Source organism: Phyllostomus hastatus, unplaced genomic scaffold (genome assembly GCF_019186645.2).
Source record: "Phyllostomus hastatus isolate PE091 unplaced genomic scaffold, TTU_PhHast_1.1 phas_contig_210, whole genome shotgun sequence".
In the NCBI taxonomy this organism is placed as follows: domain Eukaryota; kingdom Metazoa; phylum Chordata; class Mammalia; order Chiroptera; family Phyllostomidae; genus Phyllostomus; species Phyllostomus hastatus.
The window spans coordinates 25,124,167-25,139,436 of NW_025333737.1; the positions used below are offsets into that span (position 1 = coordinate 25,124,167).

At 37.2% G+C, this 15,270-nt stretch overlaps 1 protein-coding gene across 2 annotated transcripts in view; it reads left to right on the forward strand.

The window, feature by feature from the left end:
• Window positions 1-14,225, forward strand: part of MBTD1 (mbt domain containing 1) — a 68,282-nt gene extending 54,057 nt beyond the window's left edge. For both annotated transcript variants that reach the window (XM_045836532.1, XM_045836533.1), the window contains exons 15-19: window positions 456-603; window positions 1,465-1,547; window positions 1,935-2,169; window positions 2,671-2,748; window positions 11,021-14,225. In XM_045836532.1, the coding sequence (XP_045692488.1) occupies window positions 456-603; window positions 1,465-1,547; window positions 1,935-2,169; window positions 2,671-2,748; window positions 11,021-11,139 (663 nt within the window). In that variant the 3' untranslated portion in view covers window positions 11,140-14,225. The remainder of the gene's footprint in view (window positions 1-455; window positions 604-1,464; window positions 1,548-1,934; window positions 2,170-2,670; window positions 2,749-11,020) is intronic.
• The last annotated feature ends 1,045 nt before the right edge of the window (window positions 14,226-15,270 follow it).

Consider the following 15,270-nt stretch of genomic DNA (forward strand, 5'->3'; position numbering starts at 1 on the left):
AGAGAGATTAAGTTGGAGCTTGAAGATGGAAGCAGTTGGAAAACCTCTTCTTATGTGATAAATCCAAAGAAAAGAAGTATAGTTATTTCTGAGTATGATTTAGAACCTAACCATAATTAGTTGGTTAAATTAATTGTGAAAGAGCATTCAGCCTGATTTTATGGTTTCCTGGCAGCAGGCCGCCTTAGGCTTTGGCAAAGGCACTGTTTTTCCCAGACCTCTGAAATCACTTCTTTGTGACCCTGCTTTCGTTTCTGGTGCACACTGGAATTTACATAGACTTTTCCATTATCATCTTAGCTCTTTAACATAAATAATGAAGCATTTTTCAACTTTTAAGAGACCTTTATGTAATAGATTTTCCTTTCTTTTAGTGTGCCACTTAAATTTAAAGAATTATTTTTATAAATAGTGGTGTCTAATTTCAAATATTTGGAATTCTTTTAATTTAAAAGGTGCTAGCTGACGGATTCCTGATGATTGGGATCGATGGCTCAGAAGCAGCAGATGGATCTGACTGGTTCTGTTATCACGCAACCTCCCCTTCTATTTTCCCTGTTGGTTTCTGTGAAATTAACATGATTGAACTTACTCCACCTAGAGGTACTTCATGCTTATACACACACTTAGGTTTTCCTTCTTGCTTTCATTGTATGTGGTATCTGTTTACAACATGTAACACAGCCCTAGATTTCTTGCTGCATGAATACCTAATATGTGTATATATTGCATATGTAAATATATGCACACGTAAAAGAACTGTGGGATGGTCTAAAAACAAAGCACTGATTCCAGCTAGCTTTAATAAATTTTGTTAGTGTACAATTTTTTCTGAGCATCTGTACACCTTAGAGTATGAATTACTATTCTCAAGCCCTGTTGAGATGGTGATGTAGGCTCAGTAGGTTTTACTGCATCCATTAACTTTTTTTAAAATAGATTCTTTTGTTCAGGGGGGCAGGTTTTCATTTTTAGGTTCCCATGTGGCTTTCTAAAAGATACGCCCTTAAGTAGCTCTTGTGGCCTAGCCCATCAACTTCCTAATTTCAATATCTGCGCCTCTGTTTTGCTCTTAAGAAAAGGAGGAGGGAAAGCCAAAACCAGAGGTCTATAAAAATAGTATTTGTCCAGCTAGTTTTCTTTCTTTCAAAGAACGAAAATGTGACTGGGAAATTGTAAATGTTCAACTATTGTAAGTGTAGAATTGAAGAAGCAAAAGTCCACAATTCTTATAGTAGAGGAAAGAGGAGTCACTGGGATAAGGGGGTACACCAGTGTCTGCTCAGAAAAGAAGGAATATCCTCATGACATGGAGGAATTATTACACTCGGTAGTATTAGAGCATGAATTAAAAATTTGTCATATAACCTAATATCTGAGCATACAGAGTTACTTCTTTTTACCTGCTTTTTGTATTATGCTACTTTTAAACGAACTGCTACTTAAACCAGGTGTGTCTTTCAGGTTACACTAAACTTCCTTTTAAATGGTTTGACTACCTCAGGGAAACGGGCTCCGTTGCAGCACCAGTAAAACTGTTTAATAAGGTAAATGTGGAAGATGGCGTAATAATTATGTGGGATTTTACACACATGCAAACCATTATTTGATCAAAATATATTAGAATTTCTTAGTGGAGATTTGTATTTTAAAAAATAGAGTAATAAAACAATATAAATTCATTTTTTACTGAAGAAATAAAGTTTGTTTCCAAACTTTGTTTTATTTTTTAATCTGAGTAAAATGGAAATGAATACTTTGCCTAACTAGTTCTTAAATGCCTTGTCTTTTTACGTTTTAATAACTAAAGAATTATTTAGGATTTTTTTTTTTTTTGGTTTAAATTACGTTGCTTTCTTGTTTTCCTGTGTAGTGATAGTGGAGTGATGCATTCTCCTTTTCACCGGTGTTAATGTTTTGCTTCTCCATGTCAGGATGTTCCAAATCACGGATTTCGTGTAGGAATGAAATTAGAAGCAGTAGATCTCATGGAGCCACGTTTAATATGTGTAGCCACAGTAACTCGAATTATTCATCGTCTCTTGAGGATACATTTTGATGGATGGGAAGAAGAGTATGATCAGTGGGTAGACTGTGAGTCCCCTGACCTCTATCCTGTAGGGTGGTGTCAGTTAACTGGATATCAACTACAGCCTCCAGCATCACAGTGTAAGTTGCTATACAGAAAAGGTGTCCTTTTGTAAAAAATCAGCAATTCTTCAGAGGACTATTTCACATAAATCATCTTGTGAGCTCACAGGACAAGAATAGACCTATGTCTGATTGGTTGCCAGGTAAGATCTTAAGACTCAACAACAATATCACAGAATCAGACCATGTTTACCATGGCTGTGTGAACTCAATAGTCAGTTATATGATGACTATAGAAACACAACAGTAGGAGCACTCACCAAATTATGCTAGACTTATTTTAATGAGTTTTAAATTATAGGCATAAGATTTACTGGTGTATTATAAGTATTTACTGAGTAAATAGTGGAATCTGTATGGTGTCGAGGTTCGTGGTTTATCTGAACAAGCACCCTTATTTTCAAAGCATTATATACTTTTATAAGCATAATGGTCTTGGTAAAGATAGTTCATCTAAGTTGTGCCTGTGGTTAGTTGTAATCAATTAGCTGGTACCAGTTTTCCCTTTTTATTTTTCAGCGTCAAGAGAAAGCCAATCAGGTTCGTCAAAACAGAAGAAAAAGGCTAAGTCCCAGCAATACAAAGGACATAAGAAAAGTGGGTCATCACATGGTGTTTACATACATTTCCTAAATTGTTAACCAATTGGGGTCATGGTATTTCTGCACAGAAAATCATGTCCCTTGTGAGAGCTGACGACTGTACATTGTGTATTATGCTTAAAGGTGCAGTATGCTATAAAAGGCAAACATTTTCAATAATGAGGAATGCATATTTTAATTGACAGGAAAAATTATTACCATGATATTTGTAACATGTTAAAGAACAGAGTCTACAAATGATTTTTGAAATAATATGTAAACCTACTAGAAATTAATTTTTTAAAACCTTTTTATTAAAAAAATTTTAAGCAGATGTTTGATGCTTATAATAGACTGGGAACCTAATAAACCCAAAACTCTTACAAACTGAAACACTCTAGATCAGTACTTAAAAGAAATTCAAGTTGACGGCTAACAAAGTTAGACTTAAGAAGATTTTTCTAGTCCAATTTCTTTTTTTTAATTGATTGATTTCAGATGCGGGGAAAGAAACACTGAGCTGTTGTTCCAATTACACATTCACTGGTTGATTCTTTTATTTATTTATTTTTTTACTGATTTTAGAGAGAGGAGAGGGAAGGAAGGGGACAGGCAGAAACACCAGTTGGTTGCCTCTTGCATGCACCAAACTAGGAACCAAACGTGCAACTTTTTTGTTTGCAGGATGACTCTCCAACCTACTGAGCCACACAGGCCAGTGTTCATTGGTTGGTTTCTGTATGTGCCCTGGCCAGTGATCAAACCCACAATATTGGCGTATCGGGACAACAGTCTACCCAGCTGAGCTAATTGGCCAGGGCTGAATATACTTTCTGTGTTGTATTTTACCTTACAATGAGTGTTCATTAGAATTAATAGCCAAAATAGTATAAAATATATTGATAGCTCAACCTGAGTCTTTTAAAATCTTTCTTCCCCACCAGAGAAAGCTGTAGATTCTCTTCATGAAGATGGTCATGGAATATTTCATTCTAAGATAAGATTATTTTCATCCAAAGTTATTTTTAAAACTAAAAAGTAGATTTGAGGATTAAAACTGAAAGCTTTTTTGTTCCAGCTGACTTGCCATCAATTCAAATAAGTGCTAATCTGTCTCATTAACAACCAAGAGACTGAGAAGCATAAAAAAGGCAGTAAATCCTTACCTTTCAGATTATAGTTATTAGTTTATAATTCTTTCAGTGGGGAACTTAGAAGCTTCTACCAGCCAGTGCAGTGGCGCTTTGGTTTCCTTGCAGCAGGAAACTCGGACCAGCCTCCCTTCGGTGATAACTTGCCAGGCCTCTTACCCTCTCCTTTGTGTTACTGGCATAGGCCTCCCGCAGTCCCAGAATTATTTTGCCTGCAACTTGCTTGCCATGTTTGATATTCACCTAAAAAAAACTTCCCGAGAGCACTGTGCTGGGCAGATCAAAGTGATTCCCCACGTGTCTGGAAATGGTTAGGACACAGTCACATGGGGCTTTGTCGGTGGACTGACCGCAGCGCAGGATCGCTGGTCTCTGTGTAAGGTCGGTTAGAACAGCACGGGCCGCTCTAGCTGTGCGTTCCCTTTTCCCTGAACCATAGTTTCTGATTTCAGAGTTTTCTTTCCAAGATGTTGAATTAAGAATGTTTTTTACTGCTTTGTGGTTAATGAAAATACTTCTTAGAGCTAATTTCTGAGCATTGTCGACACAGTTCACATGCCTCCCTCTGGTGTGCCTCTTGCAGGGTTTGTGTCTGGTTTATGGAGCTCGGTGGTTTTGAATCAGTGGGCTGGGAACAGGAGAGGAATTACAGAATTAACAAAGAGACTACATTTAACAAAATGTACCCATTTAACATGATCAGATTTAACATCATCAGGTTTCTGGGTTATCTAGAAAAAATAATTTAGCCATAAATAATATGTGTTCTCTTACATTTTAATAGCTCGTATTATGATGTCACCTCTAATGTCTTCAAATTGTCGTTTAGACATAGGAAGGAAGAGAACAATGAACTCAGAATCTCTTATTTGTATACCCTTGGGGCCAGATGTATTTTGGAATTCAGAATTTTTTAGATTTTAAAAAAGTACAGTATGTGTGACATATATTAATGTAATACCCCTTACAGACTCTGGAGCATTTTTATGAAGCAAAATATATATAAATATTTACATTGAGTGGACCAATAAAGATTATAAATAGTATCACCCAGTCAGGTCTGGTTTTGTTACCAAAGTTTTATTCAAAAATTTGAATTTTGGAATTGAGGATAAGGAACTATAGTGCCAGCTGAATGAAAAACAGTCTTCATTATAAAGAAATTGTTTGCTCCTTTTATTTATTTTTTATATCACTCAACAAATCATTTGTTAGAAATTTTTCCCACAAAACTTACCCAAATAATAAAGAATTTGGGGTTCAGACGCCTAAGTCATTCATTGTATTCAGATTTAATCAATAGGAGATAGGCCACAAAGCCTTTCCTCTGTTTGAACTTTGCCTGCAGATTATTGTATTTTGGCTCTGTTTTCTTCTTACAGCTCTTCGGTCTTTCGGTACCTAAATTATCCATCAGTGTATTTGTTGGTAGTGCTTATTTTTTACAGAAATAGACAGTTGATCAGTTTCATTATTCTAGTTTGTTTTGTAAGGAGCTGCGTTGATGCTCTAAAGGGTAACTCTTTACTGATGTTTTGGAAAAACAAGTCATACTCTGCCGAGAGGGTCATATAAACTTGTGTGTGTGTGATCCGTCCTATCCAAAAGCCTTTTTTTCCTCAAGGTTTGGTCATTCTGAGGTCAGAAGACCAGCACTGATTTCTATACCATCTTCAGGGCCCATTAGAAGTAGCAGAGAATTGGAGAGTCTCTTGCATTTTTATCTCTAGGTGTGTAGTACGTTAGAAAAAGTCTAAATGATTGCTGTGTGTGATTTAGGTTGGCAGTGGAGGTGAATGTGTACTCACTAGTACCTGAGTTTCCAGATCATTTTACATAGTTCTAATATCTGGCAGATGTATTTATATTTTAGTCCTGATTTTTATAAAGCATAATTTCTAATTGCCCTTGGCTGGGTCATTTGAATACTCTGGAAGAAAACAAATACAGTTTATAGTCACAAATATATGTAAGTATTCCTCAGCTTTCAACCTAATACAGTATGCTTGGTTGTTCAGTGTTTGCAAATTTTAGAATATCTGTTTTGTTAGTGAAAGCACTGTATAAATTTTTGAAGGCTTATGTTTGTTTAAGAAACTATAACCAAAAGGTATTTCAAAAGAAATTAGACTGCTTAAGAACTTGCAGGCAACAAGCTTTAAATTTTAGAATTGCTCTTCAGAATAAGAATTACAAGTTTTCTAAACTAGAAGATTATAAACCAAAAGTTAGGGAAGCACACTTTATATTGGTAAAGCCCTGCCAAGCCTAGACAATACATTAAACTGTGTGATTTCTCCCTGAAGGTCAGTGTTGGCGCCTACATGGGCAGTGAAATGCTGCTCCCCAAATAGGGTCTTAAAAACTTCACTCTCTTGCACAGAATTCTCAGCTCCCCTCAAGCTAAAATTTTTGTGAGGAAAATAAGCCAGTTCTTCTCCATACCAAATGCTTTCTGTGGGTCATTTTGCTTGATTATGTTTTAAATTTGTTTGAGAGTCGGGAACCAGGATTACTAGACTCTCAGTGACTAGAAAAATGCACCACCACCCCCCCCCCCCACTTCCAGTCTGTGCTCAACGCACACACATACTCTCCTTGTTTTTAGAAATACAAACTTTGCTTCATTGGTTCTCCTTTCAGAGTCTTCTGTGCAACACGAGTTTTCCTAGTTATATAATGCACTTTTCTTGCCAGGCGTGTAAGTAGAAGCTTACTTTAGTTTGACTTGATATTTAGAGAGGAAGATGCCAATTGGGAAGAAGCCTGTCAGTTTGTCGAGCCTGCCCATGACAGGTGGGGTGCGGAGGAGCTTCTCTGGTGACGAAGAGTTGACTCCTCCTCCATATCGAACCCTTCCAGCACAGACAGCCCTGGAGGCCTTCCCACCTCCCAGCACTAGCCGAGAGTTCAGTCCCAGCCTCAAAACAGGTAATCAGTGACATCAGCACCTCAGGTACTATACAGGGTCAAGTCTGGGCAGGGTGGTGGGAGACAAAGCATGGTCTGGCATGACAGGTGCTGACTCATTAAGTTTTTCTTTACTTTCAACTAAAAATTTCATTTTCACTAAGATGAATCATCAGGGAGGGAAAGTTTTTTATTTTTGTTAACAAACCATTTTTGAACTTCAGATTAGGGGAAAGCTATAATTTTAGTTTATGGAATTATAAAAACAATTTGAACTAGTTTGTGATTTCATTAAAATAGTTGAACATTGGCATTGCAGAATTTTACGTGCCTCGCCCCAGGAGAGAAACGCCATTAGGGATCGATCTGATTAATCACATCCAAAGATGAGGCTTCGATCATAGCATTCCACAGCATCTCGATCATTAGAAAGGATGTGTTTTGTGTTTCAGTGTAATTTCATTCTGGTAGTAACATTTACCACAATCTTAAATTGGATGGCATGGACTTGGAAATACAGTACCTGTATGGTTTTGGTGTTAAATTTGAGTGAAATTACTTCCCTAATTTCACATTTATTTATGTACAGTGGTTAATTAAATTATATTTGAGTTTAATTGATGAGGGCAAGCTGGTAGATTGTACAGGAGACTACAAAAGGTTTTGTCCTTTGTAATTGCTAAGAATAAACATGTTATCATAGAATATCAGAAAGACTTCACTTGCATGTGATGAACTTCAGCAGATGTGAGGACATATCAGATGGAAAACCAAAGTTGTATCTGCATCCTAACGGTTGTTTTTAAACCATATCATTTTATTTAAAATGCCTTTTGTACATTGAACACCCAGGTGAGACTTAGTGCCAGTTTTCTTCTCATTTCTCTGTCTGCTTATTTATTTTGTTGGTTGGTTGGTTATATTTTTGCACCTCAAGATATCAGCCTTTTTATTTTTCTTGCCATTTTAAGATGCTTTTCAGCTTTCACCTCCCTAACAGTGTTAATAGGTCATCTTGAGCCTTCCTAGTTTGTTTTCTCTAATATCCTTATACCTTCTACATATATATGCATATATATTTTATATATGTGTGTGTGTACATATATATATATATATATATATATATATAAAATAAGGGCTGCAAATCCAAGTTTATCTGTTCTTTAATGGAAAAACCTTCAGTCTATCTAAAGAACATTACAGTTTTCTTGTTTGTCTTTAATTTTTTCTTTTTTGTACTTGTTACTTACGAAGTAGTCTTCTTCAACCTAAGTACTTACAGATATTGTGAGCTCTGGATATATTTGAGTTTGTATTGGATTTTCGATGTATTGTCTTCAAGCATTAGTCTGGTTTTGAAGACAAGAGTCCCACTTTGAGAGAGGTCACTGATCTGTGTGCAGTGGAGCTAGGACTGGCCCAGCCCGAGCACATAGAGCAGGTGACTAGGACAGGAACCCAAGGCTTCCGACCGTCGTTCTGCCAGTGTCTGTAGTGTCCCCTGAGCTGGGGGCTCCCGTGTGGCACTGGTTTGACGTCACTCGGGTGAAACTGTAAGGACTGCGATGCCTTAACCATGTCAGAGCTGCTGCTGGTAAGCTGTTGTGCTTATTGTGTTTATGGACTTCTTGCCAGGAAAATGCGATTTCCGTTCATCTCCTCAAATGTTAGTGATCAGAGTCAGTAAAGTGACTTCCTTTTAAAACGAGAGTTAAGAAAATGTGTTTGTGTAGAAAGTGAAATGTAGCCACAGGATCTATTTCAGTTATCCATCCTTCTTTGACAGTAAGACCTGGAAAGGAGAAGTGATTAGTGTGAAGAGACCAGACAAGCTTTCTTTTAGTTTCCATTGAAACAAAAACTGCATTAAAACACCCCACATCTGAGTGAATGTTTCACCTTTATCTTGAGTTACTTTTTTTTAAGCACATTGTTTCCATATGTTAACGTGAGTAAAAGCATAATCCAGAAATTTGTTGCTAACAGCAAATGCAAATAGTTTCAGGATGTGCTTTAGAATCTCAGCTTACCTTTCTTGCATTAAAAAAAAAAACAAACAAAAACATCTGTTTGAATGGCACATGTTTGGTCTTGAAGCACGATAATTCTTTTATCATTCATTTAGCCATCTTATCATCATTTAACAAGATATTGTTTTAATCAACCTTTTATTGTGGGTACTGCACCTTTAATGAAACTTGGGTTTGTTTGGTTTTTTTTTTCCTTTTTATGTGTTTATTTTCATGGTATTGTTTCGATGTCCTTAACAATTAACGTATGTTGGTTAGATTTGAAGGATAACTATTACGTACTTGATACTCTTCATAAAAGCATTTTTACAAACTAATTTTTTAAAGAAAGGAAGAACCACACAGCCCTGTTTGCTTTTACCTGATTGGTGCTTGTTTTGCTGCTGCTACAGGTGTAGAGTGTATTCACTTTCCTGTCTTTGGACTATTACGTTTATTAGCGTCATTACCAAAACAAGTAAAAAAGTAAAATAAAATGAATTGGTATCTCTGAAAAGACAGTTCTTTTAATTATTAAATAAAATGTCAAAGACCATTATTTTTGAAACTAATCTTTTGTAACTGAAATCAAGGCATGATAATTTTCTATGGCTGCACTGTCTGGCTTTGAAAAGTGTACCGTTTGAATATTCTATGTGGTGACACTATTGAGGTGCTGTTTTCTGAAAACTTAGTTGGCTTACTGCTCCTCTAATACTGAGTCCCAATTCTCCCCGTAAACTACCATTACTCTGTATAAGCAGTTCCCAACTTACGTTCCATGTATGTGCATCCCCTCATGCATGTAATAGAAAGATCCATAGTGGAGAGCACAGAATACCTTATCTCTGGAGCCCGTGCCTGCAGGAAGCGAGCAGCTTACGTCAGTCACACACTGAACTGCGTTGTGTGGGGGAGCACTGTGCTGCCAGAGCCGCAGCCGCAGCTTCGTAGTCGGCTGATAATAGCCAGTCGGCTCCCACTGCTTGTAGCCCCTCAGGACTGCTATTCTCGAGTTGTTGGGGTTTTATGTGAAAGCTCTTTGTTTCAGAATATTGGGTCAAATTTAAAAGAACCCTGGGGCACAGGTAAGACGGGGAAAGCACAGTGTGTTACCTCTGTTGCATAGATGTGAGAAGAAACTTAGCGCTGCTCACCATGGGATTGGGTTCCAGTGAGCATGTTAGCGTACAAGGTTGCCTGCTCTTTAAATTGTGTGAAACTTTACCAACTCAGTTTTGGTGAAGCATTAACTTTTTAAGAAACCTGAACACATCTCTTAGAGGTTTGTTGTTATTAAGACTTGTTTTCCACACCTAGCTGAGATTGTTTTTATTCAGCAATTGGGGAAATAATTTTTTGGAAGGGAGGAAATCTGTACAAAGTAGGGGGTAGATCTCAGAAAAAGGAATTAGGGCAGTCTGAAGTTACTGGATAATTGTGTCCAGGGACAGTGATTTAAGTTCAGAGGGATTTATAAAAACAGTTAGCAAAATCTCAGAATTAAACAGCCTAAATTTTTTACATAAGATCAGTGCTGGGCCCAGCAAAGAAAAAAATTTTTTTTGTCTTCCTCCTTGTCCATGCATTAGAAAGAGCCCCACCAGCATGGCTTGGGCTGCTGCTCAGAAATCTAAACCCCACTGAAAATATTAGAAACTGAAGATTAATTGTCCATAAAAAAAGACCAATTAGAACATGACATTTCTGTAAATTGAGGACTGCCTATACTGTTCGTTTGTGTTCATTAAAAACTGGGTCACCAGATAAGAACTCAGGTGATTTATATCTCTATTCTTCAAGGAGTCTTTTTAATAAAGGTATATTCCATGGAGTCAGTAAGATTATGTTAAAGTCATTTTTTGTGTGTTGTTACTTATTAAATATATTTCAGGACCATGCAACCTAATGCATCATTGTTTGTATAGACATTGACATAAAAGTGAATACTTACCCATAAGAAAATTTCTAATTTTTCTAGTCAAATTAGGGATCCTTATTATCTTGAATATCTTGTTGAAGGTGTCTGTCGTGCAGTGTCCAATATGCGCTGTTGTTCTGTATTGAAATTTTCCTTAAGTGTCAGTCCACTTTGAAAATTAAAATTAGTTCAGTGTTTCTACCGAAATGTCAAGCTAGTGGAATATGAAGATTAAAAGGAATCTGAATATTCCAGAAAGGCTTAATAACATCCTGTGCGTGTATCTCTTTCATGCAGTGACTACATTGCAGCTGAAGGAGGAGTTGATAGACGGAGAGGACTACAGCTTCCTCCAAGGAGCGTCTGATCAGGAAAGCAACGGCTCTGCCAACTTCTACATCAAACAAGAGCCCTGAGTGGCTCAGACACTGAGGGTGGGCGGGGAAGACTTTTACACGGGACTGCTTTGTAGTCAGTCCAGCTGTACAGCGGGGCTATTCTACTGGGACATTTTGCTAAACATAGAAAATTTCAGTTCCGGATTTTTCAGGCGGGTGGGGAAACTATTTTAGTCATGGGGGGAAATTTTTCAATTTATAAAGATGGACAATTTTTGTGTTGTATTTGAAGATTTTGAAAGAATTTTGTAATATTTTACACATTTGGATTTATGTGCATTGTTAACAAGAACTGAAATTCTAACTTTTTGGTAAGATTAAAAGTTTAGGTAGCAGGATTGAAGGAAATGATTTAAGAAGGATATAGTTGTAAAATGCAAGTGAACTGTCCACACAAATGAACCTTTTTGGTACCTGTCGGGAGATTTGGGGATTTCCGAAGTTAGGCCAGTCACATCTCCAGCTTCCTTTGCTGCAGAAATATGCAACTGAACCCCCTCCTGGAGGGCCGGTTCGGCACCACATAGATCACGGAAGGGGTAATCGGCTCTGCTTGTTGGCGTTTCATTGCAGCCCATTTTAAACATTTGTACAGAAGTGTTTTTCATTCTGTGAACATTTATTTGGAGTTCTATATGAAACTGGAAGAACTCTGGATACTTTTATATGTTCTTTAATTTAAAAATGATGAAAATTATCCTAACACTAAAGTGTTAACTGGAATGGTTGACCAGATAGATATACAGGATGTCAGTCTACATTTTGGGGGGTTGGGGAAAATGCAATATTATCCTAAGTTTCTTTCATTTTCCTTACTAAAAAGTATGCTACAGAAGGGAGTTTGATGAGTTCTCTGCCACCTCCCTCCATTTGTGAGATAGTACTTGGAATAACCACACCCCAAAACAGATGTTCTGTATCGGGAGAATCAAATTCTAAGTTGTTTAAAGCCAAAATAAGTTTAAGATTTCAAAATCATTCCAGCCATGCTTTTAACTATCCTGGATTTGTTAGAAATTAATTTGAAAGAGAATTTAATTTTCTTGAAATTCCATATATATATATATACAGTATGAATTGTCTTTATTTGTGTTCAGAATTAGTTTTAACAATAATTACTGATTTGGACCATTTTGAACATTCCCTGTTTTTAAAGTTCACGTGGCTTCCTTTCAGAAAAAAGGATCGAAGGGTAAATTGGTGAAAGGTTTGCTCTCTGCATGTTCTGACTTTCTGAGTTGTGACTGAATGAGAGAGCTCTAGCGTTTACCAGTGGGGTTCATAAACTAAACTCTCAGGAATTACTGCATCTGTTGTAGAAGTGCTTCTGGGTCTTAGCCTGGCCTCTTCAGAGTGGTAACACTGACCATCTCCTCTGGAATATAGGTAGGGCTAATTAGAAATTAATCAAAATGATTAAACTCTACAGTCCTTCAACCTATGGAATGCTTTAAAAATGTTAGTGGAAAGTCCCAGGAGACCATTTTAAGTAAGATTTTTGTTTGAATTTTAAAATTCATAGAACGTTAAAAACCAGCAATTTATTTTCTAAAATAATGCTCTACTTTTGGGAATAATAGCATTGGTAATACGCACAGGTTTACCTCATTCTATGCAAGAGGGGTTAATAACATAAGGTTTTGTAGTTGCTACTGGAAGTAAAATTTGTTACTTTATAGTGTAAGAATTTATGGAATCGCATGTCGACATTTCTTAATACTGATTCTTTAGGGGCATAAATGTATATCATATCAATGCCAAGTTGATTCTCATGTGTCAAATATATGTGAATTCAGCTTTTAAATTACTGGATATTTATCTTAAACATTACCGAGAGGGACCTACTGTAAATGTGACATCCTCACACTTTCCAAATCTTTAACTTGTAAGGATCTTCCCATAAACTTAAAGCCTAGAAGACTTCCAAAGCAAGAGTTACAACCATCTTTATTCTCAGACTCAGTGAATTCAGTCCAGGACTCTGACTGCACGATGTGTGCACAAGAAGCCAGTTGTATGGCGTGCTCTGCCAGTACCTTGGGCTTAAGGGCTCTGCAGGGAACTGAATAAGTCAGGAGAGATTTGATTTGGAGCCTGGTAATTAGATCTGTGAAATGCTCATTTGTTCATAAGCTTCCAGTTCTAGAGCGAAACCAGGCTCTGGGAGTTTCTGAATTTCCCCCCTGCTCATGGTGTTTCTCCTCTTGATCCCATGGCCAACAGTTAAAGGTTGGTAAGGACTTCCTACAGTGTAAACACATCTGCAGCCCTCTTCGTTGTGCAGACTTGACTCCTCCTGCCGACGACCGGAGATGAGTTCACGCGGAGGAGGTTCATGAATTAGCCATAACTCCAATAGTACAGCTCAATAGCCCCGTTCTCTTTTACGGTTCAAGATGTACTGCTGACCTTGGGTTTGTTTTTGTTTTTGTTTTTTCCTGGTAGGATTATTTGGGGCTTTTGGTAGTTTAAACTCTTTAACCTTTTTTTGCTGTGTATGAGGAAAGCTAAAGCTGTTATCAACTTCTTATTCTACGGATACTAACACGGGTTTTCAGTGTTTGTTTGTTTTTATTATTATTAATTTTGCGTGATGTGAATACCCTCTCCCATCAATATTTGTATTATGGTGCTATATATTTGGTAATGATCCTTTACTATTTGGGAAGGGATTTTAAAAATACTGTGATTAAACTGGGTTTCTTCCTTTGATTTTCATATTTTAAATATAAAGCCACAGTCATTTATACGAAAGAAAAGCATCTGTCCCTGGGCAAATCTTTTGAGGACAGAGGTCAAAATAAACTGCATAAGGTTTTTACATCATTTCTGTATGTATTTGATATATAGACCAATATCTGTACAAATTTAATCTTTTATTTTCTTGGTAACTTGTGATCATTGAGAAAGTATTTGAAACTTTCTCAGGAAGTGTATATAATGGCGTGAAAAATTCTTTGGAGAAATTTATGTTCCTTTCATTTTTACCAAATTGCAAATTTTCAGCATGGATGTAAAAGCATTAAAATTATAACTTTGTGTACAAGATGAAAATAATTCACTAAATTTGCCCTTTTTTACACAAAATAAAATATTAAAGTTAAGTTGTGTTTGAGCAATTTTTTAATACACTTTTGTTTTTGAGAGGTTTCCTTTTTTATTAAAAATATCAAATGCCTTCTAAAAGCAGTCAGAGGCCCCTGTGAAAGTCAAATCAGCTTCTTCCTCACGGAGCCCACAGTCTAACAAGGTAAAAGCGAGGTCATGAGTGAGAATTTACTTGCTGACAAGGAAGAGAATATGGGCGGGTACGTGGACAAGGTCGCATTGAAGATGGGGTTTCACGGACAAAGAAAGAAAGCCCAAAACACAACAGGAACAGAGGTTAAGTGTGGACCACTTAAGGGGGATCTGTTTTCATTTTTAATTTTTAACATCGTAAAACAATTGGTGGGTCTGGTTCATTTCCTCTCTTTCCCTGCCAAACCTGGGGGCAGGAACTGCTTTGCTTTCTCCACCTTTGCTTTACCTGTGATTACCAAGATACAGAGCTGTCTGCTGCTGCATCAGACTTTAAACTTCACATTGTCCTTATTACCTTTCTAGATCTTGACAGACCTGGCATCCTTTCATCTGTGTGTGCACTGGAAGGCCTTGATGTCCTCAAGTTTGTGAGGCGTGGCTACCAAGCGGTGAGAGCTCCTTCCTTGCATTATCACTCCACTTCCCCAGGTACTTACTGCCCAAGAGGCCAAGGGGGGGTTTACATCACCTTAACTAAAACAACGTGTTTCAGGTGGCTTGCTTGCTAGGGGACTTTTGTTTGTTTGTTTGTTTTTTCTTCCAAGCTCTGTTCATCTCTCAAGCAAAGTTCCCAGAATGTAAATAAATTGTCCCAGCCAGCTGGTGCTGGTTACATTAAGGAAGAATACCAAGACTCCTCCTCTACCAATGACTGATTCTTTGGAAAATTAAACTTCTGCAGAAGCAGTTTGTAGAGAATTTTATGATTGTGAGATGATAAGGAGATGAATTGGGTCTCGTCAGGGGTTGATTCCATCGTATTTGAGGGGGAAAAAATAGAATGCATTCCAAGAAAAACAGGTGCAGACCCTAATTCCGGCCCTGTCACCCACTGTGACCGGCTTG